Raw genomic sequence first — 27,259 nt, forward strand, 5'->3', positions numbered from 1 at the left:
CAGTTACACACAGACTGACCTACGTGGCAGGTTGGCACATCAGTTACACACAGACTGACCTACGTGGCAGGTTGGCACATCAGTTACACACAGACTGACCTACGTGGCAGGTTGGCTCATCAGTTACACACAGACTGACCTACGTGGCAGGTTGGCACATCAGTTACACACAGACTGACCTACGTGGCAGGAGTGCTTCACTTTGACTCAGCAGACCTTCACTACACACAGGACTGAGGTTTGAGACATTATGCCCCCAGAAACTCAATGCTAATGGGAAGTTGTTTTTTGCCAACACAGCGATACAGATTTAGGATATTAATTTGATCACCCTGTTGCAGGAGAACTTTCCTTGTAGTTCCTTGTAGTGTATTTGAGGTTTAAAAAGGCTTCTGAAATTTAACATTTCCACTTTGTAATGTCAGATGAAAAATGTATCAACCCCTAAAAAAATGTCCATTAATTATAAGCAACATAATAATTCATATTTCCTGTTGCTGCAGAATTATTTTGCTGCTGTAGCAAACTGGCTCAAATGAAGATCCTACTTCTGTATATGATTTCACATTTAGTCATGCGTATTAGCTAATTCTTCAGTCTTAAATCCTTTGACTGGAAGTCATGCTGGGTGAATGTGGAATCGGGAGTTTACAAATGAAAAGATTATAGAGTTAATGTAACAGATTAGTCATAACCCCTCCATAAACTCTCACTCTCTCATTCACACAGACAGACAGACAGACAGACAGACAGACAGACAGACAGACAGACAGACACAAACATGTCCAGTCAGTCGAGGCAGAAGTGGATGAGGCTGTGTCTGGAAGGATGATGATGTCTGCCGTGTGCCCAAAACATGAATGAAGTCATCCAGACACTCCTGTACCTACTCACTCTCTCATTCACACAGACAGACAGACAGACAGACAGACAGACAGACAGACAGACAGACAGACAGACAGACACTCCTGTACCTACTCACTCTCTGATGTGATTCACATTAGATACTGCAGTCCATGCTAATTCTTCCTCAACAAAGCCATGACTGAAAACAGTTTATCTGTCTTTATCTTAATGTATCTGCACATATTTATAATTGTTTGACCTAGGAATTTGTCTGATGCAAAACTTGTAAAAGTGAGAGTGATTAGAATTGAAATAAGAAGTGTTCTAGAGTAACTGTGCTTTGCTGTGGGCAGTCTAATTTCTTCCCTCTCACACCGCTCTGGCTGTATAAACTCACCCATTCATCGTGCCTCTGAACTCTAGACCTGCATGTAACAATATTTTACATACATGTTACAACATATCTACAGGACACACACACACACACACAGAGGCACACACAGACACAGAGTGACACACACACACACACAGAGACACACACACACACATAGAGACACACACAGACAGACACACACACACAGAGGCACACACACACACACACACACAGAGGCACACACAGACACAGAGACACACACAGACACAGAGACACACACAGATACAGACACACAAACAGAGGCACACAGACACAGAGACACACACAGACACAGAGACAGACTCACACACAGACACAGAGACAGGCACAGACACACACAGAGGCACACACAGACACAGAGACAGGCACAGACACACACAGAGGCACACACAGACACAGACACAGGCAGGAAGGGCCAGACTAAGACAGGGCCTAGAGTGAGTCAGGTGGCTGGGCCAACCTTTATTTTACCCTGACCATGTGATCAGGATACAGCAGCAGAGTAAACATTGTTACAGTCAATTTCACCAGAACACGAGGTGGTGCATGCTGCTGCCAGGCCCGGCGACAGTCTCCACAGACACTGACAACTCTGCCATGCCAAAGTGAGGAAGACTGGCAACACCTTAAACCCACGCACACACATAAAAGACCTACGCGGCACACACATGCACGACATTTCTAAGTGACCCCAAACTTTTGAATGGTAGTGTATGAGTGGGCTTCTCTCTCTCTCTTTCCCTCTCTCTCTCTCTCACACTCTCAATCACCCCCCCTCTCTCTATGTAAAACAATGTAATTGTGTCAATAAAGGTTGTTTTACATTTTCAACATATCCAGCTGGAACCTGTGCTAGACTGCCTGGCTGGCTGACTGGCTGCCTGCCCTGTCCTTGGGCCCTATGTACAGTCCTAGTGGAACTTGTGTGTGTTTAGATAACAACATCAGACAACATCAGTCAGACAGACTGACTACCATACAGTGCTGAGGACCCTACATAATGCTGATGATGACACGTGTCCTGTAATGACAACATCAGACGGAATCACTGCCTCCAGTGATGATGTCAAAGAGATGATAAATTACAAACATTCTCATCCTCCCTCAAACACCAATATCCAGGCAATGTCAATACTACAGGCAAATGCCTCAGTCTAACTACATTAGCCAAACCTCGGTTCTAATACTACTTGTCTGTTTATTGAACACTTTTAGACCAGTACCCCCTATATTTGTCTCTGCTCTACTTGAGAAAAAAGTGATTGACAGACACACATAACATAGGGTGTTCTCAGTGTAGAGTAGTCCACAAACCAAACTAATCATGTCTAATTAGATGTTTTTTACCTCACGTTTGCAAGGAATGTGTCCCAAAATGTATCAGAGACGTCCTTTCTCTGTTTGTCTATTCTTTTATTTCTTTAATGGATAGCACAAGTTGGCAGTGAACCTCAATCCCTCAGCCTGGCCCCTTTAATATTAGTACAACAAGAGACAACTCAGTATAATACCTTCTTAGTCTCCACTTCACTAATAAACATCATTACCCATGAGTCTTCATGGCCCTGGAAATGCTCAAGCAATGTGCCAACTGTGTCTGAGGCTCCACAATGTCTTTCTTCCCCTTTCTACCCCTCTGCATATCTTAACACAAAAGTGTGGTTTATGACTGTCTGAATCCCCTCTTTCTATCATTCACTTCTTCTCTTTATCTAATTAGAAACAAGATTTGGATCAATTCCACTTGTCATTACACAAAATGAACTGAACTCCAATGGGGAAAATCAATGGCCAATTCAAGTGTTGAAATAGAGCTCCTCAACCCCCGGCTTAGAGCAGTAGGTAGCTAAAACACTTTTACTAAGAGCAGCTTATCATGACTTCCACCTCACTGAGTCAGTGTTAGTTAACACAAGAGGGAGAGAGCTTACTGCACAGAGACAGCACACACACGTTTGCACTCACATGCACAGAAACACGAGAAAGCAGAGAGGCTTACCTAATAGTGGGCTCCTATCAACTGCGAAATCCCCAAAGAATATTCACTACACTTTTATATGTCTTCTGTGTGTGAGAGAGAAAGGGTTGGGACGGTGTAGGGGTGGAGACTATGTATGAGAGAGAGAGAGAGAGAGAGAAAGAGAGAGAGAGATTTACTGTAGTTGGTTTAAATTGCACTTTGCCCCTGCCTTTTCAAGTAATGACATCTATTGACTGCTGCTGATTCCGTGTGTGTGTGTGTGTGTGTGTGTATGTGTGTGTGTGTGTGTGTGTGTGTGTGTGTCAACGTACGTGCTGTGCAAGGCCTTTATTACTTTCTTACTTATGCACATCACTACCTTCGGAGCAAATCAAATCAAATTAAATAAATGTGTATTTTGTCACATGCGCCAAATACAACAGGTGTAGGACCTCTATACCAGGCGGTATAACCAGGTCCTTAACCAACAATGCAGTGTTAAGAAAAATATGTTTTAAGAAAGTATTTACTAGAATAAACTGAAGTAAAAAATGGTACAATAAATAAGAAAATAGAAAAATAACAAATAATTAAAGAGCAACAATAAACCAAAAGTGTGCGGGGGCAAATGAAGACATTTGCCAGTTGGTCAGCGCATGCTTGGAGGGAGACATCCTGGTAATCTGTCTGGCCCAGAGGCCTTACGAATGTTGACCTATTTAAAGGTATTACTCACATCGGCTACGGAGAGCGTGATCACACAGTCTTCTGGAACAGCTGACGGTCTCATGCATGCTTCAGTGTTGCTTGCCTTGAAGCAAGCATAGAAGTAATTTAGCTCGTCTGGTAGGCTTGTGTCACTGGGTAACTTGCAGCTGTGCTTCCCTTTGTCTACACCTGTTGTATTCGGCACACGTGACAAATACATTTGCTCTGACTTGATTTGATAGTCTTGATCGGAGCTCATCCATTTTATTATCCAATGATTGCACGTTGGCTAATAGGACTGATGGCAGAGGCAGATTATGCACTCTCCGGCGGATCCTTACAAGGCACCCCGACATCTCTTTCTCTTCTTTATGCGAATCACAGGGATTTGGGCCTTGTCTGGTGTCTGAAGTAAATCCTTCGTGTCTGACTCGTTAAAGAAAACATCTTTGTCCAGTTCGAGGTGAGTAACTGCTATGCTGATATCCAGAAGCTCTTTTCAGTTATAAAATATGGTAGCAGAAACATTATGCACAAAATAAGTTACAAATAACGTGTAAAAGCACACACAATAGCACAATTAGTTAGGAGCCTGTAAATCGGCATCCATCTCCTACCGCGCCTTATCAGCATATAGGCTATCGAAGACTCCTCTCCAGCACACTCTGTTCACAGTTGGCTTCTATCCAGCTAGCCAAATAAGAAATTGTTGTCTCATAGCTTCTTCAACATATAATTAACAGCTACAATTATATCTGGCCACAAAATAAGAAGGCCTCTCTTTGAAGCCTCAAGAGGCAGGGGGAAAAGACTGTAATGTGATCTGTATCCATTAGATGGTGCCAGAAGACTATTGTTTGAGTCAGTAGCGAGCTCATTTAGGCATAGAAATGTAAACAGTATTTTATGTCAAACGTATTTGTTTATGCAGAAACACAGTTACACGCATTAATGTAGAGTTGTCGAGTAAATAAGCAGAAATATTATACAAATCCAGCAAAAGTACCTTAACAAACATTTACACTTTCCCATAGATTACCATTTATACTGACCAGATCCCTAGTGGTCGCTCTAACAAACGTATTCAGAAATATCCAAGGGAGCAAGATCAGGTGGGATCATTCTAGCCAATGAGAGGGCAGATACGCGTGTAAACAACAGGCACAACGTTTACCACTATTTACCACAGCTACAGTCGCAATTGGCTATATCGTAAAAATTCATGAAAACAAAAATTTGCTTTTTGGTCCTAATATAAGGTTAGCAGTGTGTTTAAGGTTAGGATTATATTTAAAATCACATTTTAAGAAAATAAATTGTAGTAATAGGCCCCTGCCACACATGACGTTGTGACCGTGACAACTCGTGGCGACCAGGCACAGCTCTATGGAACGCCGTTTGGGTCTTTGCATGTCAAAAAGATTTGACACATCAAATAACTATGGAACGCCGTTTGGTTCTTTGCGTGTCAGAAAAGAAGCATGTCAAATAACACAATTTGACGCGTATGTATGACCCTGGTAAAGTCATGTCTCGTGCACCTGCTGCTACTGCACGAGCGCAGACACACTTCCCCAAACTCTGGACCGTGCTGGTTAGAAAAAAGCTAGCTAGCTGATGGATGCAAACAATGTTCTTCCCCAAAAACATAGCAAAACTAAATAATCTGTTTCAGTAGCTATAGTTAGCTAGCTCACTATCTAGTTACGTGTCATCACCCAAAATACCCCTAATTTACAAGACAGGTATTATTTGATTAATCGTGGTCGGACCCACCTATGTGAAGCTAGCCACAATAAGGATTAGCCACAATTGTGGAATTTGCGGTTCACCTTCAAAATAAAAGTATCTAATTGAAAGCGATACAAATGAATACAGATAATGTTGTTATATAAATTCAACAAAATACAATAATTTGTTGCTTTGACAAAAATGTGTTAATCACACGGGTTGTATTAGACTTTAGAATTGCATTCGGGGCATACTTATTTCACTGTATCAGTCTACTCAATGACACCCAGAGAACATTAGTGTCATAGCTTTTATTGCGGGACCTGAAACCACTGTGAATTGAGACACATTTATTGTACCAGTCAACCTACCATTTGTATTGAACACTATTCCAGAGGAAAAACAATATGACCTGGATGTTTTGGAGCCTGATAACTCTGAGGAGGACTGTCATTAGGTAAGGCTGTACAGTGCAATATAAATGTCAATATGCACAATAGGCTGACTGGGTAGGTACATTCCCACAGTCAAAGTCCCTCAATAAGAGCTACTATGACGATAATATTTGTGTGAATTCTTCCCAGTTATTTTCTGTGGGAGTAGACTCATACTCCATTTAATTGCTCCACATTCCAACACTCCGACCATGTTTAAAACTATGTAGTCTAAATACGGCATGATTCCACCAATTGTAACCTTCTGCATTGCTTTCAAATATGGACTTTATTTTGAAGCCGAAACGCAAATTCCACTATTGTGGCTAGTTTCACAACACATAATCCTGTCCGGTCAAGTCATACAAGCCAGATGAAGCTCGATGGCTGTTTATAACGTTTGTTTTGGGCCGCATGGTTAAGTAGCTGGCAAGCTAGTGATTTCAATAGAAGAACAACAAGTAGCTACCTAGCTAATACTTACTCACATGGATTCCTAAACCATTGCTAAGAATATTGAAAATGACTGCAGTTTCGACTGGTTATTGTTTTCAGGCTGGTTGAATTGGTGCTAGCTAACTACCCCAGAAGTTGCTACATTTTTGATCCTGCTCGTTTGATCCTGGTCTAATTTCAAATGCTCACACAAGACGTTTTCCCATTCGTTCGAACAAATAACCAACGCAGTATTGTACAGCTTTGACAGTAATGGTGGCGCTTGGCTTGCACACAACATTCTATAATAAAATGGTTATTTGACGTGTTAAATTAAAGCTTACTTAAAGGTCAAATTGTGTTATTTGACGTGTATCTTTTGGACACGCAAAGACCAAAACGGCGTTCCATACGTAACAACATGGTCATAACGAAACTTTTATTAGGTCAAATAAGCCACACGTAGCAAATAAACCATTACATTTTCTGTTAACCAAATTCGACACCCTCGTTGACCTCCATACAAAAACTGAGCGCCACCTGCTGGATAAGACATATTTTGGGCCCAATTATCCCATGGCGACTTTGACAAGCAAAACTCATGGGTCTAACCGGCCTATCGTGCCGAACTACGCATGTGCAACCCGTCAAAATCAATGGCACTCCTATATAAAGTTATTTTGGACGAAAATGAAAACGTGTCAGTTTGTCACTTTCACGAGTTTGAAGTAATAACATGCTAAACTACTTAAAACATTGTCTCGAATGTATATGGTGCCTTTCGATTTCGAGAAAATTAACAACTAATGAATAACGTTTCACTTCTCTCATTGAATTCTCTAACCCCAAACCCCGGCCTGGTCTGCTTGGTCTCCTACGAAAGCGTTTCATGAAGTGTTGTGATGTTGTGACTCGGGGTTTAGAAGCTATGTACTAATGTAGCTGCCAAAGGGAAAGTTAAATATAGAAAACTACATTTCCCTGAAGTCCATGCATGGATCGGTACGTCATCTCATAAATATAAAGCTTTCGTGGGTGTAAGCAAATCTTCAAATCCCGCCAGCTTCATCAAATGCTTCACATATCTAATGTGCTTGACTGGCTGGTTTCATACCGCAGCAAAACATCCTCTATAATGGCGGTATCGATAGCAACCGAGCGGCATTGACCGGCGATTTCACCAGCAGCCAGCAAAAGAAAACAAATTGCACGGCCTGGCTAGCTCTCTTGCTTTCTCCGTTGCTAGCTGGAAAACGCAAGTGGAATAATGTATGTAACGAATAAACTGCAAGGGTACCTGCCGGAACTAACGTTAGCTAACTAGCTTTATTTATTTGGAGTTCGTAGTGGTTGTTGCTACTGTTAGCTTGCTTGCTAACGTTAGCGCATTCACTTGCGGAAAATGGAAAGTGTGCGGATAGTGGCTGGGGAGAGGAGCCGATTGGAGGTGGATTCCCTGTCAACGTCAGTCGGAATATTAGACTCGGAAATTGGACAAATAAGAACTGGCAGCAAGTTTTTAAAGGCCAGTGGTGGTGCACTCTTCCCCGCTGGAAAAATAACTGCGACGGGGGAAGATGATGGCGGGGGCGGGGAGACAAAACTCTTGGGACTTGCTACCACCTCCCTACTTCACATAGCGATACGGAACGGGATTTACCAAAACCAGGCTGCTAACGCCACCAGTAGTGCTGCCAATCTCAACATGACCACCGGTAAAACACCCAACATCTACAGCCTGGTATCGGTCAGCAGCACCAGCGTGAACTCGTTGTTGACCAGGAGACGGCGGCACAAGAGGAACCTCTCGGCCGCAGCTTCGACAACCTCAAGCCCACCCGCAGTCTCCTCCGTTGGGGGAGTGAGACCCACACTGTCCGCATCGTCTGTCAACAACACACTGAGCCTGGATAGAAAGACCTTGCTTCGCCAGAAGCAGGCGAAACAGCTCCAGCCCAACGACAAGGCGTGGGTCCGAGCTGACCTCCAGCAGGGTTGTATCCACGTCCATGACCGACTCACGCCCTCCTACCCCCGGGCGGTACTATGCACCGTGGACACCACCGCTGGGGAGATAGCGGCTCGTCTGGGGCAGCTTGGAGGTAAATGTGGAGGGATACTAAGAATGACTCGCAAAACAAGTGCTTATGTTGACCTGAACGGTAACTGCAATGGTAGCCATGGGCATATTGACTACCAACTTGGTGTGAATAAAAGTAACAACGTGAAGACCTCCTACTCAGGGTCAGAGGAGAACCAACCAGTCTCTCCAATCAAGCGGCTTCATAGCAATAACAACCATGCTCAATATTACCTGGATACAAATATATTACTTTCGGACTACAAGATACCAAGCACCTCTTCCTCTGAGGTTTATCTAAATGACAGTGAGGGTGCAGACATGGGCCTGAGTGGGGCCGACAGTTGTGGACTGTACTCAGGCTCAGACATGGAGAGTAGCACCTTTGATGATTTGAGCCCCGGTGGTCCGCGGCCCAGCCAACACCGGAACTCCCTCAGTGATGCTGCTGTCCTTGGGACAAACTCCTCAGTGCTCAGCCCAAACTTAGATTCTGCCACGGAGGAATTGGACCCGTTTGGGAGTTCCTCAGACGAGGTTGAGCTTGACCCTTCCCCGACACACACAGCCAGCATCCCCACTGTCACTCAGCAACAGACCCTGGAGGGGGAATCCATGCACGTCCCCTCAAGTGATGCCTGCAAAGCTCCTGACAACAGGCTATCAAAGTCAAATCAACTGGAAGACAAAAACGCTGCTGATGAAGGTGGAAAAACAGGTAGCACTGGAGGAGAACCCAGACTGATCAATCCCCTGTCAAGCTGTGGCAGTAACTCACTGGCCCTACCTCTGACTGGCAGAGCAGCGGCTGAGCGTGACCTGGTCGTTTCAGGGGAGCTGAGAGGGGTCCCGGGCCCAGAGAAAGCCTCCCCAGCACCGGCCCTCTTCACCCAGCTGCACGGTGGAGCTATGAGGAGGCTGGAGGATGATGAGAAGCCTCTGCAGATGCAGAATGAGTACCTCTCTAATCTGGGCTATGGAGACCCGTGGCGGGTACAGGAAGAGGGTATGGACCCAGAAATAGGCTGTCTCATACGCTTCTACGCAGGTGAGTGTGACCTTAGAAAATGTGATTCATTTATTATTGTGGCTATTAATGAATGATTATGTACTGGTTATAAATGTTTTATCTGTGGATTTTGTTATAACGTCCTTATGTAGATTATTAAGTAGGCACCCTTCAAATAAAGTGTACCCGTATTTCTGTGTGGAAGGTGAGTGAGGATTGGGTGGGTCAGGTGACTGTTTCAGTGATAAATAAGGACACAGCCAGGGTAAGCAGCTTCTAGTCAGATTCTCTAGGTTAGCTTAGCTTGGTGGTTCTCCCTTGGCCCCTGCACTGCTATCACTGCCCTGGCTGTCAGTTTGATTGTGTTTGGCTAGTGCTCTGCCCATTATCATGCTGTCAACCCATTCTTAGTCCTACTAAAGTACTGTGTGACCATCCACTACAATGGCATTATGTTTGGTCAGTCGGATTGTCAAAACAAGAAGATGATTCAATTGTTCCAGCGGCCGGAGACAATAGCCTGCCTTGTGCCTCCGAACCGCCTACACGCTCCACCCCCCACGGGGAATGATGAATAGGCAGACACATCTGGAGGTAACAGGTGTGCTCATTTTCCATCATGCCCCAAGATCACAGTGATTGTTAGGAACCACTTTGGAAAAGTGTGTTATTGTTTTGGATGTTGTTGGAGGGAGGATGGAGCATATGGGCAGCAGGGATCAGTATGTTTTGAGGTTAACAATAAGTATATTTGTTTTTGACCATATCATCTCAGATCTAACCACGGGCATTCAGATGAAAAAAACGAATCCCTAACAAAGAAACCGGCTGAGGTTTGATATGGCCTAGAACAGAGATGGGCAACTTTGATGGGGGTGGGGGCCACAAAAAAATCAGAACTCATCATGTGGGGCCTTAGTGGCTCGCGGGTCTGCGTACCTGCATCCATACCCACACATGCAGTCAGAGCTGTCTCTAGCTTTTTGGGGTTTTTATGCAACATTTTGTTGGGGGGCTGTTGAAGTTCTAGAGTTAAAGGTTAGGAAGCTTTTACTCACCAATGTAACAGTGTGGTCAAAGGCTTATTACAGACTGGGTGGTTCAGTCCCTGAATACTGATTGTCTAGAAGCCGTGATATATAAAACCGTATACCATGGGTATGACAAAACATTTATTTTTACTTAGCTAATTACTTTGGTAGCCAGGCACCTCAGGGGTTTGTGGTATATTTCATTACATCGTGCATAAGAACAGCCCCGAGCTGTGGTATGTTGGCCATATACCACACCCCTTCGGGCCTTATTGCTTAAGTAACTTATAGGTAACCACATCATGAGTACAACTACTGTACAAACATAGTTATGTTTTTGTATTATTACATATTTATTAAAGATGTGCTAAGCAGAAATCACTGCTATTTCCTGGTTGAAAAAATTTGAATAGTTTGCCTAATTTCAGTTTCTGATAAAACAAGCAAGTATAGTGTAACGAATCATTGTACCATCTAAACCGCTGTGAAATATATTTTCCATAACCAAAACTGTAGCATTTTCAGCTGTTTGAAGCTGGTGTACAAAACTGAAAGTAAAATACGCAAAAACAAAACTTAAAAATAGGAAGCATAGAAATAGTGCACATAACAGATCTACCACTTCTTAGACTTGATTTTCATGAGTGACAGATCTATAACTCACATTTCTATGTGAATTTTGTCAAGTCGCCCAAGAATTTATATATTGGAGCTCTAACTTACCTGGAAATATTATCTAAACTACCACAATGCACTATTTCTCAATGTCATATGAAGGATCTACTACCGAGTTCGTATGCTGGCGCGGTAGCTAGCTCAAGCTCAAGCTAATTACATTCCAGACCAAATGTTTGCGGTGTGATTGGTGAGCTACAATCCAACATGAAGTGTGATGTAAACAAGAAGCAAATGGGTCACGTGCGGCCATGCAGCATTCTCTTCACAGACTTTGTGGATGTGTTATCATATGTAGTACATATGTTTTGTAAACTTTTCGTCATGTTCTCTGTGAAGTAGGCTGCGGGAGTTTTGTAATTTTTCCACCTTGTCTTAGTGCTAGCTGACAGACATCTGGAATATATGTATACTGAACAAAAATATAAACTCAACATGGAACAAAATCAACGATTTTACTGAGTTAAAGTTCATATAAGGAAATTGGTCAATTGGAATAAATGAATTTGGCCCTAACCTATGGATTTCATATGACTGGGCAGGCCTATCTCCCACCCACAGGGGATCCAGGCCCAGTCATTCAGAATGAGTTTTTCCCCACAAAAGGGCTTTATTACAGACAGAAATATTCCTCAGTTTAATCAGCTGTCTGGATGGCTGGTCTCAGATGATCCGGCAGGTAAAGAAGCTGGATGTGGAGGTTCTGGGCTGGTGTCGTTATACATGGTCTGAGGTGGTGAGGCCAGTTGGACGTACTGCTAAATTCTCTAAAATGACGCTGGCAACAGCTCTTGTGGAGGTTCCTTCAGTCAGCATGTCAATTGCGTGCACCCTCAAAATTGAGACATCTGTGGCATTGTGTTGTGTGACCAAACTGCATATTTTAGAGTAGCCTTTTATTGTCCCAAGCACAAGGGCATCTGTGTAATGATCATGTCAGGTGGATGGATTATCTTGGCAAAGGAGAAATGCTCACGAAACAGGGATGTAAATTAATTTGTGCACAACTTTTGAGAGAATCTTTTTGTGTGTATGGAACATTTCTGCTATCTTTTATTTCAGCTCATGAAACATGGGACCAACACTACACGTTGCGTTTTATATTTGTTTTCAGTATATTTTGGATTTCCTTGACTCTTCCTTGGCCCTGCGAACCCCCCCCCTCCCCTTTTTGGTAGCTAACCCAGCCTGCACTCTTTTAAAAGTTTTACGATCAATCTGTAAACCTGCTCTCTTTGTTTTTAGTCTGTGGTTATGTTTTGGTTGTGTTAGTTGTGTTCTAGCTGATCTAGTTTGCCAACCATAACTGTGGTGGTTGGATGGGCCCCAGCCATCAATGTGTAAGTTTCTGCGCTCTCTTTGCTTTGATCTGTAGTTATGCTTTAGTTGTGTTCTAGCTGGTCTCTAGTAGTTGGGCTCTAGCTTGCTGACCATAGCCGTGGTGTTTGGCTAGGCTAATAGCTAATTGGTTAAATAGCTATTGTTAGCTAGCTGGCTAGCTTGCGGACTAAGATGACTGTGTAACAGTCAACCGTCCCCTCGCCCATACCCGGGCTCGAACCAGGGACCCTCTGCACACATCGTTATCCATCGCTCCACAAAAGCCGCGGCCCTTGCAGTGCAAGGGGAAACACTACTTCAAGGTCTCAGAGCAAGTGACGTCACCGATTGAAATGCTATTTAGCGCGCACCATCGCTAACTAGCTAGCTATTTCACATCCGTTACAACTGCATATAGCATTTCCAAAACATCGGTTTACTTTAATGTAGCTGTAAAATAGGTGTTGATAGCAACTGGCTGACTCATGTAGTGCAAACAAAGTTAGCAGGCGAATAAGGCTAAAGTTAGCAGGCGAATAAGGCTAAAGTTAGCAGGCGAATAAGGCTAAAGTTAGCAGGCGAATAAGGCTAACGTTAGCAGGCGAATAAGGCTAACGTTAGCAGGCGAATAAGGCTAACGTTAGCAGGCGAATAAGGCTAACGTTAGCAGGCGAATAAGGCTAACGTTAGCAGGCGAATATGGCTAACCTTAGCAGGCGAATATATCCGTATTACAACATCCCCTGGAAATACATTTTCCAACATGACTTCCGGCATCCTTCAGAATTCTGATCGGTTTTATGTAATAACTCGAAAAATAGAAAATTAGGTGTAACTTTGATGCGTTTACTAATGCAAATCTATATATTACATGTGGTTACATTTATGCTGCCTACCCTATAATTTCCTGCAATTCTACACATTTTGCATGGTGCAGAGAGAAATGTATAGACTAACTAATTTTATGAAATTGTAGTAATTTTGCTGTGAAAAATGAGTCGTTTTTAATATGGTATGAGTATGACTAACAAAATCAGTGCCCCCCCCAACCAAGATTACTACAAGTTTAAATAGATTGGTAAATTATTCTAGCGGAAAGCTAAAAATGTTTTGCTGACATGGGCTAATTGAGTGACTATCAGTGACTGACATAACGAGAACTGCTGAATCACAACGGAATTTACAAATTGCACATTGGTTATTCTACTAAGAGCTAAGCGAGTTAAGACTCTTTTTTTCTGTGTGGAAATTGATCCATGTGCCTACAAAAGGGGGTGGAGTTGCCCATCCCTGGCCTAGAATAACACTAGTAAAGGAGATGATCTGTTATGTGAAGGGATCCATGGCTCCAGGTCTCCCCAGGGCAGGGATAGTCTACAGAGAGCTTTTGTACCTGTGTCTCTGTGTGAGAGTAGCTGGTATGGTGTGCAGGGGCCTGCATTGAGCATGAATGTGGCGTGAGAGGAAAAAGGAGAAGCACTAGTATGATGGAGAGAAGGGAAGTCTTGTAATCAAGAACATACTGTTTCAGAGAGATTTCTGGACTGAAGCTCTCCGTCTTTCTCTGTCATGCCACCCCTCTCATGCCACCCCCTCTCTCTTTCTCATTCCACCCCCTCTCTCTCATGCCACCCCCTCTCTCTCTCTCATGCCACCGCCTCTCTCTCTCATGCCACCGCCTCTCTCTCTCATGCCACCCCCTCTCTCTCTCATGCCACCGCCTCTCTCTCTCATGCCACCGCCTCTCTCTCTCATGCCACCGCCTCTCTCTCTCATGCCACCCCTCTCTCTCTCATGCCACCCCCTCTCTCTCTCATGCCACCCCCTCTCTCTCTCATGCCACCCCCTCTCTCTCTCATGCCACCCCCTCTCTCTCTCATGCCACCCCCTCTCTCTCTCATGCCACCCCCCTCTCTCTCTCTCATGCCACCCCCTCTCTCTCTCTCTCATGCCACCCACTCCCTCTCTCTCTCTCTCTCCCCCCTCTCTCTCTCTCTCTCTTGCCACCCCTCTCTCTCTCTCTCTCATGCCACCCCCTCTCTCTCTCTCTCTCATGCCACCCCCTCTCTCTCTCTCTCTCATGCCACCCCCCTCTCTCTCTCTCATGCCACCCCCCCTCTCTCTCTCATGCCACCCCCCCTCTCCTCTCTCTCTCTCTCATGCCACCCCCCTCTCTCTCTCTCTCATGCCACCCCCCCCTCTCTCTGTCATGCCACCCCCTCTCTCTCTGTCATGCCACCCCTCTCTCTCTCTGTCATGCCACCCCCCCCTCTCTCTCTGTCATGCCACCCCCTCTCTCTCTCTGTCATGCCACCCCCTCTCTCTCTCTGTCATGCCACCCCCTCTCTCTCTCTGTCATGCCACCCCCTCTCTCTGTCATGCCACCCCCTCTCTCTGTCATGCCACCCCCCTCTCTCTCTGTCATGCCACCCCCTCTCTCTCTGTCATGCCACCCCCTCTCTCTCTCTGTCATGCCACCCCCTCTCTCTCTCTCATGCCACCCCCTCTCTCTCTCTCTCATGCCACCCCCTCTCTCTCTCTCTCATGCCACCCCCTCTCTCTCTCTCATGCCACCCCCTCTCTCTCTCTCATGCCACCCCCTCTCTCTCTCTCATGCCACCCCCCTCTCTCTCTCTCATGCCACCCCCCTCTCTCTCTCTCTCATGCCACCCCCCTCTCTCTCTCTCATGCCACCCCCTCTCTCTCTCTCATGCCACCCCCCTCTCTCTCTCTCATGCCACCCCCTCTCTCTCTCTCATGCCACCCCCCCCTCTCTCTCTCTCATGCCACCTCTCTCTCTCATCTCTCTCTCTTATGCCACCCCCTCTCTCTCTCTCATGCCACCCCCTCTCTCTCTAATATGCCACCCCCTCTCTCTCTTATGCCACCCCTCTCTCTCTCTCTCTCATGCCACCCCCTCTCTCTTTCTTTCTCTCTTTGCATGCCAAGTACCCATTCATTACATTCAGAAAGTATCCATTCAGTTAAAGAGGCAATCTGCAGTTTTTAGACTTATACATTAGTCATATATTCCCATTGATTGTTTAAGAATATAATCTATACATTTCTCATACGCTTAGTACAACTGTCACTAGACCACAACCCCAAAATATAAGCTTGGTTTACTCTAATGTTTGTAAATGTAAACAACCACTGTATAGCCTCAAAGCATGGTTTAAACAATAATTTTGGATACATACTATAGTTCTGTCTATGAATGTAAGAGTGGTTCGATTTCTCCAGGCCCATCCCTCAGCTTTTTACCAAAACGGGGTGGTCACTTTTTCAACTGCAGATTAACCCTGTAAAGGACTCTTAATCAGTCATGTTACAGTTACAACCAGTTGACAAACTAGGATGGGGTGGCGAGAGCAAAAATTGCGCTTGATTCATAGGGGGTTACGTCAGTAACCTCCGGTAGCAGCTTGATGCGGTTGTAATAAACAGAGCGGATTCTGTTTTGTTTAAAAAAATGTCGCTCTATCTTTTGAACCATTTAGGCTAAACAATATTATGATCCCATCACTGAAAGATAAGACTCTCAGGAACACGTACAGTGGGGCAAAAAAGTATTTAGTCAGCCACCAATTGTGCAAGCTCTCCCACTTAAAAAGATGAGAGGTCTGTAATTTTCATCATAGGTACACTTTAACTATGACAGACAAAATGAAAAAAATCACATTGTAGGATTTTTAATGGATTTATTTGCAAATTATGGTGGAAAATAAGTATTTGGTCAATAACAAAAGTTTATCTCAATACTTTGTTATATACCCTTTGTTGGCAATGACAGAGGTCAAATGTTTTCTGTAAGTCTTCAAGGTTTTCACACGCTGCTGCTGGTATTTTGGCCCATTCCTCCATGCAGATCTCCTCTACAGCAGTGATGTTTTGGGGCTGTTGCTGGGCAACACAGACTTTCAACTTCCTCCAAAGATTTTCTATGGGGTTAAGATCTGGAGACTGGCTAGGCCATTCCAGGACCTTGAAATGCTTCTTACGAAGCCACTCCTTCGTTGCCCGGGCGGTGTATTTGGGATCATTGTCATGCTGAAAGACCCAGCCACGTTTCATCTTCAATGCCCTTGCTGATGGAAGGAGGTTTTCACTCAATCTCACGATACATGGCCCCATTCATTCTTTCCTTTACACGGATAAGTCGTCCTGGTCCCTTTGCAGAAAAACAGCCCCAAAGCATGATGTTTCCACCCCTATGCTTCACTGTAGGTATGGTGTTCTTTGGATGCAACTCAGCATTCTTTGTCCTCGAAACATGATGAGTTGAGTTTTTACCAAAAAGTTATATTTTGTTTTCATCTGACCATATGACATTCTCCCAATCTTCTTCTGGATCATCCAAATGCTCTCTCGCAAACTTCAGACACGGCCTGGACATGTACTGGCTTAAGCAGGGGGACACGTCTGGCACTGCAGGATTTGAGTCCCTGGCGGCGTAGTGTGTTACTGATGTTAGGCTTTGTTACTTTGGTCCCAGCTCTCTGCAGGTGATTCACCTAGGTCCCCCCGTGTGGTTCTGGGATTTTTGCTCACCATTCTTGTGATCATTTTGACCCCACAGGGTGAGATCTTGCGTGGAGTCCCAGATCGAGGGAGATTATCAGTGGTCTTGGATGTCTTTCATTTCCTAATAATTGCTCCCACAGTTGATTTCTTCAAACCAAGCTGCTTACCTATTGCAGATTCAGTCTTCCCAGCATGGTGCAGGTCTACAATTTTGTTTCTGGTGTCCTTTGGTCTTGGCCATAGTGGAGTGTGACTGTTTGAGGTTGTGGCCAGGTGTCTTTTATACTGATAGCAAGTTCAAACAGGTGCCATTAATACAGGTAACGAGTGGAGGACAGAGGAGCCTCTTAAAGAAGAAATTACAGGTCTGTGAGAGCCAGAAATCTCCAAATACTTATTTTCCACCATAATTTGCAAATAAATTCATTAAAAATCCTACAATGTGATTTTTCTTGATTTTTTTTTTTTCCCCTCATTTTGTCTGTCATAGTTGAAGTGTACGTGTGATGAAAATTACAGGCCTCTCATCTTTTTAAGTGGGAGAACGTGCACAATTGGTGGCTGACTAAATACTTTTTTGCGCCACTGTATGTGTCTGTTTCCCTCTACAATGTCCACAAGCTGCACAGAACTCATTAGACCTGACACTAAATCAGACTGGTGGAGATTATCAACGATGATTTTCTTTTCTACACAGAAGATCATACAATATTAATCATACAACATTCCCAGTACCTTTCTAATGCGTTTGTCACTTCAAACCACACTTCCTTCATATTAAAAAACTGTCAAAAGTATTGTCAGACTGATTTGTATTAGACTGTCACATCTCCAATTAAAAAAGTCAACATTGGCAGTTGATTACGTCCCACTTTTTACATTGTGTGTGGATCTCAAAAATGTATATAAAAATGGGGTCACGGACCTCATCTTTGGGATCCCCTCCCCTGCTTTACATTGTTGTTGTTAACGGCCTGTTGTAAGTTTGTACACACTAACCTATAGCAATGTTGGAAGATGCCCGTTTGTTATGAAATGTATGTTAGTGATCAATAGTTACAGATCGCAACATTATTTTTGGCTCCAAGTAAGAAGGCTATTTTTGCTGCAGTTGGCTGTGTTAGCTAGCGCTAGTCAGCTGTACCTGTGCCAAAACTCTGGTATTTTTCATCCTTTTATAGCTCGTTCTTCATCTTCTTTTTAAATAGTGAGCCAACATGTTTTCAGCACTTTTATTTCCCTGACTTCCCAAAACGAGTTTCTCATGCTTTCTCTTGTCTCTCTGCAGCAGACATATACTGAGCAATATGTTTGGAATATCAAATCGCAATAAAATCCCAGTATTGAATCGCGAGTACATATCGAATCACAATGCATATCATTCCTGCACCTAAGTATCGTGATGATATCATATCGTTAGGTCCCTGGCTATTCCCAGCCCTAGTTTATGTAAATGTATTGGAGTGTGAAACTGGGAATGCTTTCTTCTTTCAGGGTGGGTTTTGGCATCTGTCTGGGAGTGTCAAGGCTATTCAAGACAAGGAGTTGATCTATTTTAGACTACATGTGGAAATAATTGAAGGAGACGTGGGTACTCAGGTTTTGCATTGTGTGTAAGGTAAGAGTTGTGTTGCCTAGGGCTGTTCATCCTTGGCAGTCAGAGGAGTCTGAGTCAGCACATTCTGAGTGCCCCCTGGAAAAGGCATGTTGGGGACACACACACACGCTTTGCTGACAAGGAGAGAACAGTGAGCTGTGCAGAACTCAAATTTCACCTCCTCAGTGTTGATCTACCTGCGACAGCAGACAGTATACAGTATGCTTGCCCGCCTTTCAGCTGAGAACTGCATTACCCAGAGGTCACTGGCGCTCTGTCTCTGTTCCTCCCCAAGGTAACGGCTCTAGCTCCACTACCCAGCCCTGCAGCTAGGGCTGTGACCACCATGGAATTTTGGACGAGGGTTAATGGCCAGCCAAATGACTGCAGTCACCGTAAAAACCGCTCAACACACATTTTTAACTCTCCTCTGCTCCTGACTGCATGTGCTGTCATAAAAATAGAATGAATAGAACGGGTGTCCCAATTCCAGTCAATGATGGCGTAATGGGTGGACTGGCGGCCATTGCAAGAAAAAAGCAGGAATTAAAAGCAAGAAGTGTACCCATCAATATGTGCTGTGATTTGTTGATTCAACTCAACTGACATTACAAAAATACATTTCCTTGCATGAGCCAAATCAGTTAGCATAATTTAAATGAACATTCTACATTACCATATACATTATTTCATCACAATACCAGGCGAGTGTGCCCATGAGTTTACCAGTGAAATTGCCCGACCATCCCGTCTTCAGTCAGGTGTTTGTTCCCAAAAACTAAAATCGTACAAAAAATGGTTATAACGGTAATGATATTTTTCTGATGTTCTTCCACCATAACCGTCGGTTACACAGTTCTGTGGTAATTGTCCCAGCCCTACCAGAAGCTGGGCTCCTCTGCCCCTCAGACAGCCCTGTAACCCCCTTGTGGTTGTGGATCTTCACTCCCCTTAGCAACGTGGGTGGATTTACATGTGCTAGCATTGTTTTAATAGTATTGGATTGCACAAGAACAGTCTGTGGGAAACCAGAAGTTAAAAACAACTCCATTTCAACTTACTGTGCCGGTGGCCAGGACGGATGGTCATTATGACAGGGAATTTGAGACAAAATATCTAAAGGATTGTATTATTAAATAGACTTTCCAAACGTGGGCCTATTTACCTCATGCCAAAATTAAAGTCGCCCACAAGTTATTCCTTTTTTGTCCACATATGGCACACATGCATTACTTTTATTTTGAGGTAAGGGGGGGGGGGTGGGTCGACAACAGACCCACGTTTGGAAAGTATGTTTAATAATACAATCCTTTAGATATTTTGTCTCAAATTCCCTTTGTCATAATGACCATCCTGCCGACCGGCACAGTAAGTTGAAATGGAATTTTATTTCATTTCTGGCTTCGCACGGACAGTTTTTGTGCAATCCAGTACAATTTTAAAAGCAACGCTTTTGCATGTTAATCCACCCACGTTGCTATAAACGCCTACTCCCCTGGCTGTGGTTTAACTTGACATCCCCACACACCCAAAGCTTCCTTGTACTTCTGTCTGTATAACCATAGAAAGATGGAAAGAAAGTGTCAATCATTTGAGTGTGAAAATAAAGTTAGTTATGGAGTTTAATATTCATGTTGTGGACACACTAGAAGTTGATGTGTATGTGTTGTTGAGGAATGGAAATCCATGGCCAGTCCTTGGAGACTAGGCTTGTAGGGGACAGTTATTTGAGGCATGTGTGACTGAAAGGGTGGGCTGTCTTCTGGATGTCTAAGGTCAAACACAGACAGGACATTGGATAAGAGTTAGGATGTTTGGGATGCCTTTAGAAGATTCTTGGACATAAGGGAAGGGCGAGGACAACAGAAGTGCTAAGAATGTCTACTCCGTCCGACTCTGTTTCAGACAGGAAGTGGTCATGGGGGACAGGATGTTGCTCTGAGGATAGGAATGGGTGGAAGGAAAGGGCGTACATGTATACATACATTGTGTGTGTGCATTAGCACAGACTATGTTTACACTACTCCACCTAGAGTGGTTTAAGTTTACATTACATTACGGTTGTCTAAAATTAGCCTATACCATTGTGTGTTAAATTGGTGCACAAAATGCTGTTGTATGTAGGCCTGTCACTAGTGGCATGATCAGAGGATGAGCACATCATTGTGTGAAGGCCTGTCACTAGTGGCCTGATCAGAGGATGAGCACATCATTGTGTGAAGGCCTGTCACTAGTGGCCTGATCAGAGGCTACCGAGTGACGCAGCGGTCTAAAGCACAGCATCTCAGTGCTTGAGGCGTCACTACAGATAGTGACGCCTCCTAGCTCTGAGCCCCAAACCCTCCATCAGTGGCTCTTTGTGTGTGTGTGTGTGTTGGTTGGTAAGGCTGCCCATCCTTTGCTGTACCATAATTTACTTACTCTGAACATTATTTTCATGCTGTGGCCATGTTGATGGAACCGGTGGTCTGGAACCAGTGGTCTGGAACCGGTGGTCTCTGAAGTAGGGGGAGAGCAGCCAGATCAAAAGTGCATCCCAAATGGTACCTTATTCCCTATTAGGTAAAAAGTAGTGCACTAGGGAATAGGTGGCCATTTATGATGTAAGACAGATAGGCTGTAGGGACTCTGGGTAGACCAGACCAGATAGCTCTGGCTGGGACCAGAAACAGCCCCATGGAGGGGTGCGGGACTTGTCCCTAGAGCCGTGGGAGCGGACAGAAAAGGACCAGGGTGGAGGGCGGGGATGCTAATGAGGACACGCCACATTCTCTCTGAGAGGGCATTGTTTGGAATAACGTAATCCTCTCCTCTCTGGGCTGAGGGGAATATTTTGTTTTGAACCCCTCTGGTCTCGCTCTTGCGCACTCTTTCTCTCACTCTGCTCTGTTTATACCTCAGTCCCCCCTTCATTACCCTGCCAACCAGCATATAAACACTTATGGGCTGGCAGCTCTATCTATATGGTCAATAACCATAATATACAGTATGTTGAAGTGGACTGGAGTCCCTGTGTAGATAACTCCCACATTCTATACATTCCACAGGTCTGTTGTAGAGTGGGCAGACCTGACTGTGCTGTTGATAGAGCTATCATCTCATCTTTAGTCTGTCCTCTGGGGGTGTCCTCCTTCACCCTTCTCTCTTAAAGAGACAGAGGGCTACAGGACACCACTATGCAGCCTCTGGCCAGGGCTGGGACACCTTTTTACCGTTTGTGTGTTTTGGTGTTACTTGTATGTAATGAGCATTGATGAATAGCACAGCAGTCTGGAGGACTTTGTCTAGAATGTCTTTCTCTCCTTTCCCCCTCCCTCCCTCTATCCCCCAAGCAAAACACTGGAACACCTGAGAGCGCGTGTGAGGCGGAGAGGGTATCAGAGGACGAAAACCGTCAATCTCAGGAAAATATGATCACGCACAAACACTCACACAAAGGGCTCTATAAGAAGAAACTGAGAAGCAGACAGATCTGGTTCAGTCAGCTGCTTTCATTCTTATTTTCTTTCTCTCTCCCTCTCTATCCCTTGCTCTCCCTCTTCCCCTTAGCCTCTCTCTAAAACTGGCTCCCGTGTGTGTGTGGGTCCCATTAACACAGAATTCAGAGCCCCCCTCACAAAAAAAAAGACAACGCAGAAATATCTTGCTGCGTTTTGTAAACAAAATGCTTCTTATTGTAATTTCTGCTCGACATCAGAATCATTTTGTGCTTCTGTTGCACTTCTCCACTTGGATGAGAATTCACGAACAGGGCATTCTATTGGCAGACAGCACTCTGACTGATGTGTAACTAATTTCTCTGGTACTTTTCTCAGTGGAGCCTAATTCTCTATGGTAAAATGCAAGATTAACTTCAAGCGTAACAGGAAATGTAGCTGTCTATGTTCTTTCTATGATAAACATTTAGAAATAATGTTTAATGACCTTTTTCATTGTAAGCTCATTTACTTGTGTGGATTCGATCCAAATAGCGTTGCATTTCTGTGGTTATCTGATGAAAATGAAGCTATTTTCTGCCAAATGTGTTGCAATAATGTATTCTCTGTGAAGGAAATCTATGGTTGCACGCCCCTGATCTCTGTTGAATATTAAACGCCGGTGAAATGGTTTAAGACGCAGTTGTTTTGGTCTGCATTATGAAAATGATGATTGCGGAACTCAACATGGCCCCTGGTACGTGTGGGTGGGTGACAGCCTACATGAGAGCACACCCATTCTTAAAGCACTAAAGATAGTGTTTTTCTACACGCACACCTTAGTGCAGCTAAAAATGCACACCACCATGCACTGACCCAGTCAATACTACAGGAGCTCCATCTGCTGCAGTTCTGGCTCAGACGAGGCTTATTTGCTACCTGTGTATGTGGTGGCCAAGGGTAAGACTTCCATGGGACAGGAACTTTTTCAATTACTGAGGAAAGTAAGGGCTAGAGTTCTGAATTACACCTACCCTTACACCTGCTCTCCATTCCTTAACACTGACCGTCCAGTCACCCCTCAGCCACTAGACCGATAAATTATACGGCACGTGACCTGTGACTAACCTCACCTAAACACAACCACACACACACACACACACACACACACACAGACACACAGACACACAGACACACACGCACACACACACAGACACACAGAGACATAGAGACACACACACACACACAGACACATACACACACACACACACACACATAGAGACACACATAGAGACACACACACACACACATAGAGACATACACTCACAGAGAGAGCCTCTCTCTCCCCCATCTCTGTTTATCTTACTTGGAAGATTTCTTCTTAAACATCTTTCTCTCAGCAGGAGCATCTGAGATTTTATGTTATTGTTTGTTTTCTCCAGGTAAGCCGCAGTGTGTAGGTGGAGCAGACCGGGTGCAGCTGATGGGTGTGTTTAATGTGAGGAAGGGGAAGCTGGCCCTTCCTGTCAACCGGTGGTCTCGACGACACGTCACCCTGAGTGGCACCTGTCTCATCGTCTCTTCCGTCAAATCCGCTCACACCGGCAAGATGCACATCCTGCCCCTCATCGGTGGAAAGGTACTGAACACACACACTCCAGGGTTTCCGTTAGGAAAATGTGATGCCGGATAATATGACCAGGAAGATTTTAATTTACTGGCCATTTTTGAGAAATTTACCGGACCCATATGCATTGGGTTACTCTCTGAGATGTACTGGACCCATATGCATTGGGTTACTCTCTGAGATGTATTGGACCCATATGCATTGGGTTACTCTCTGAGATGTACTGGACCCATATGCATTGGGTTACTCTCTGAGATGTACTGGACCCATATGCATTGGGTTACTCTCTGAGATGTACTGGACCCATATGCATTGGGTTACTCTCTGAGATGTACTGGACCCATATGCATTGGGTTACTCTCTGAGATGTACTGGACCCATATGCATTGGGTTACTCTCTGAGATGTACTGGACCCATATGCATTGGGTTACTCTCTGAGATGTACTGGACCCATATGCATTGGGTTACTCTCTGAGATGTACTGGACCCATATGCATTGGGTTACACTCTGAGATGTACTGGACCCATATGCATTGGGTTACTCTCTGAGATGTACTGGACCCATATGCATTGGGTTACTCTCTGAGATGTACTGGACCCATATGCATTGGGTTACTCTCTGAGATGTACTGGACCCATATGCATTGGGTGCATAACCCATTAGAGCATCCACCCACCGTGCTCAGAATAACAGAAATCCTATTTAGATTGTGGTAATGCATCTTAACAGAACATGAATGACAGAAATCCTATTTAGATTGTGGTAATGCATCTTAACAGAACATGAATGACAGAAATCCCATTTAGATTATGGTAATGCATTTTAATAGATAGATAGATAATGTGTCTAGAGTATAATTATATATGCAAATCTCTCTCGAGAATGCACTCAGCTGTCTCCTGCCAATTCTTGCACATTCATTGTGTGATTTTGTTTTGCTCTTTGATTGTTTATTTTGATCAATTCCCCATTTATATACAGTGCCTTTCAAAAGTATTCAGACCCCTTGGCTTTCTCCACATTTGTTACATTACAGACTTATTCTAAGATGGATTAATTAAATAAAAATCCACAGAAATCTACATACAATACCCCATAATGACACAGCGAAAGCAGTTTAAATTACTTTTAATAGATTTTTTTATTTATTTTTATTTATTATTTACATAAGTATTCATCCCCTTTGCTATGAGACTCGAAGTTGAGCTCTCTTCGAGGCAAGCAACACTGAAGCATGTATGAGAGCTGTTCTGGACGTCTGTGTGATAATGCTCTCGGTAATCGACATGAGCAAGACCTTTAAACAGGTCAACATTCACAAAGCCGCGGGGCCAGACGGATACCCAGGATGTGGACCAACTGGCAAGTGTCTTCACTGATATTTTCAACCTCTCCCCTGACTGAGTCTGTAATACCTACATGTTTCAAGCAGGCCATCATAGTCTCTGTGCTCAAGGAAGTGAAGGGAACTTGCCTAAATGATTACCGCCCTGTAGCACTCACATCGGTAGCCATGAAGTGCTTTGAAAGGCAGGTCATGGCTCCAATCAACAGCATCATACCAGAAACCAACTCCACACTGCCCTTTCCCACCTGGACAAAAGGAACACCTATGTGAGAATGCTGTTCATTGACTACAGCTTAGCGTTCAACACTATAGTGCCCTCAAAGCTCATCACTAAGCTAAGGACCCTGGGACTAAACACCTCCCTCTGCAACTGGATCCTGGACTTACTGACAGGCCACCCCAGGTTGTAAGGGTAGGCATCAACACGTCTGCCACGCTGATCCTCAACACTGGGGCCCCTCAGGGGTGCATGCTTAGTCCCCTCCTGTACTCCCTGTTCACCTATGACTGTGTGGCCAAACACTGCTCAACTCAAATGTTATTTGTCACATGCGCCGAATACAACCTTACAGTGAAATGCTTACTTACAAGCCCTTAACTTCTCTAGGGTAGGGGGCAGCATTTGGAATATTGGATGAAAAGCATGCCCAAATTAAACTGCCTTCTACTCAGACCCAGAAGATAGGATATGCATATAATTAGTAGATTTGGATAGAAAACACTCTAAAGTTTCCAAAACTGTTAAAATAATGTCTGTGAGTGTAACAGAACTGATTTGGCAGGTGAAAACCTGAGAAAAATGGAAGTAGGAAGTAGGATTTTTTTTTTTGTAGTTTTCTATTCAATGCCATTACAGTATCCATTGTCTTAGGACTCAAATTGCAGTTCCTATGCCTTCCACTAGATGTCAACAGTCTTTACAAGCCTGAACCATTTCTATTCTGAAAAATGAGGGAGTAAGAGCAGTCTGAATGAGTGGAGCCTGCCATGTCTGAGCTTTTTCATGTGCGCTACCGAGAGAGTGCCTTTTTTTTAACCTTTTATATTGACAACGTTATTGTCCGGTTTAAATATTATCGATTATTTAGGCTAAAAACAACCTGAGGATTTAATATAAACATTGTTTGACAAGTTTCTATGAACTTTACGGATACAATTTTGATTTTTTTTGTCTGCCTGTTGTGACTGCGTTTGAGCCTGTGGATTACTGAAGAAAACGCGCAAACAAAACAGAGGTTTTCAGATATAAAGAGACTTCATTGAACAAAATAAACATTTATTGAATAAACAAATGTCTTCTGAGTGCAAACATATGAAGATCATCAAAGGTAAGTGATTAATTTTATCTCCATTTCGGACTTGTGTAACTCTTCTACTTGGCTGGTTACTGTTTGTAATGATTTATCTACTGGGCTATGTTCTCAAATAATTGTAAGGTATGCTTTCGCCGTAAAGCATTTTTGAAATCTGACACCGTGGTTGGATTCACAAGAAGTTCATCTTTAAACCTATGTAAATATAATATATATATATATATATATATATATATAAATATATATATATATATATATATATATATATAAATAATAATAATAATAATATATATATATATATATATATATATATATAATATATATATTATTATATATGTAATAATATATATATATATATATATATATATATATATATATATATATATATATATATATATATATATATATATTATATATATATATATATATATATATATATATATATATATTATAATATATATATATATATATATATATATATATATATTATAATATATATATATATATATATATATTATAATATATATATTATAATATATATATATATATATATATATATATATATATATATATATATATATATATATATATATATATATATATATATATATATATATATATATATATATATATATATATATATATATATATATATATATATATATATATATATATATATATATATATATATATATATATATATATATATATATATATATATATATATATATATATATATATATATATATATATATATATATATATATATATATATATATATATATATATAT

General features: G+C 43.0%; 2 protein-coding genes across 3 annotated transcripts in view; one reads left to right on the forward strand and one right to left on the reverse strand.

Annotated features, from left to right (window-relative positions):
- Positions 1 to 3,347, reverse strand: part of LOC135513115 (tensin-3-like) — a 114,590-nt gene extending 111,243 nt beyond the window's left edge. For both annotated transcript variants that reach the window (XM_064935835.1, XM_064935834.1), the window contains exon 1: positions 3,258 to 3,347. The gene's annotated coding sequence lies outside the window, so the exon portion shown is untranslated. The remainder of the gene's footprint in view (positions 1 to 3,257) is intronic.
- Positions 3,348 to 7,568: 4,221 nt separating this feature from the next.
- LOC135513116 (PH domain leucine-rich repeat protein phosphatase 1-like) overlaps positions 7,569 to 27,259 on the forward strand; it is a 77,772-nt gene continuing 58,081 nt past the window's right edge. Inside the window, exons 1-2 of the mRNA XM_064935836.1 lie at positions 7,569 to 9,654; positions 23,621 to 23,817. Of these exons, the coding sequence (XP_064791908.1) occupies positions 7,929 to 9,654; positions 23,621 to 23,817 (1,923 nt within the window). The 5' untranslated portion in view covers positions 7,569 to 7,928. The remainder of the gene's footprint in view (positions 9,655 to 23,620; positions 23,818 to 27,259) is intronic.

This window comes from Oncorhynchus masou, chromosome 24 (assembly GCF_036934945.1).
Source record: "Oncorhynchus masou masou isolate Uvic2021 chromosome 24, UVic_Omas_1.1, whole genome shotgun sequence".
Taxonomy (NCBI): Eukaryota; Metazoa; Chordata; class Actinopteri; order Salmoniformes; family Salmonidae; genus Oncorhynchus; species Oncorhynchus masou.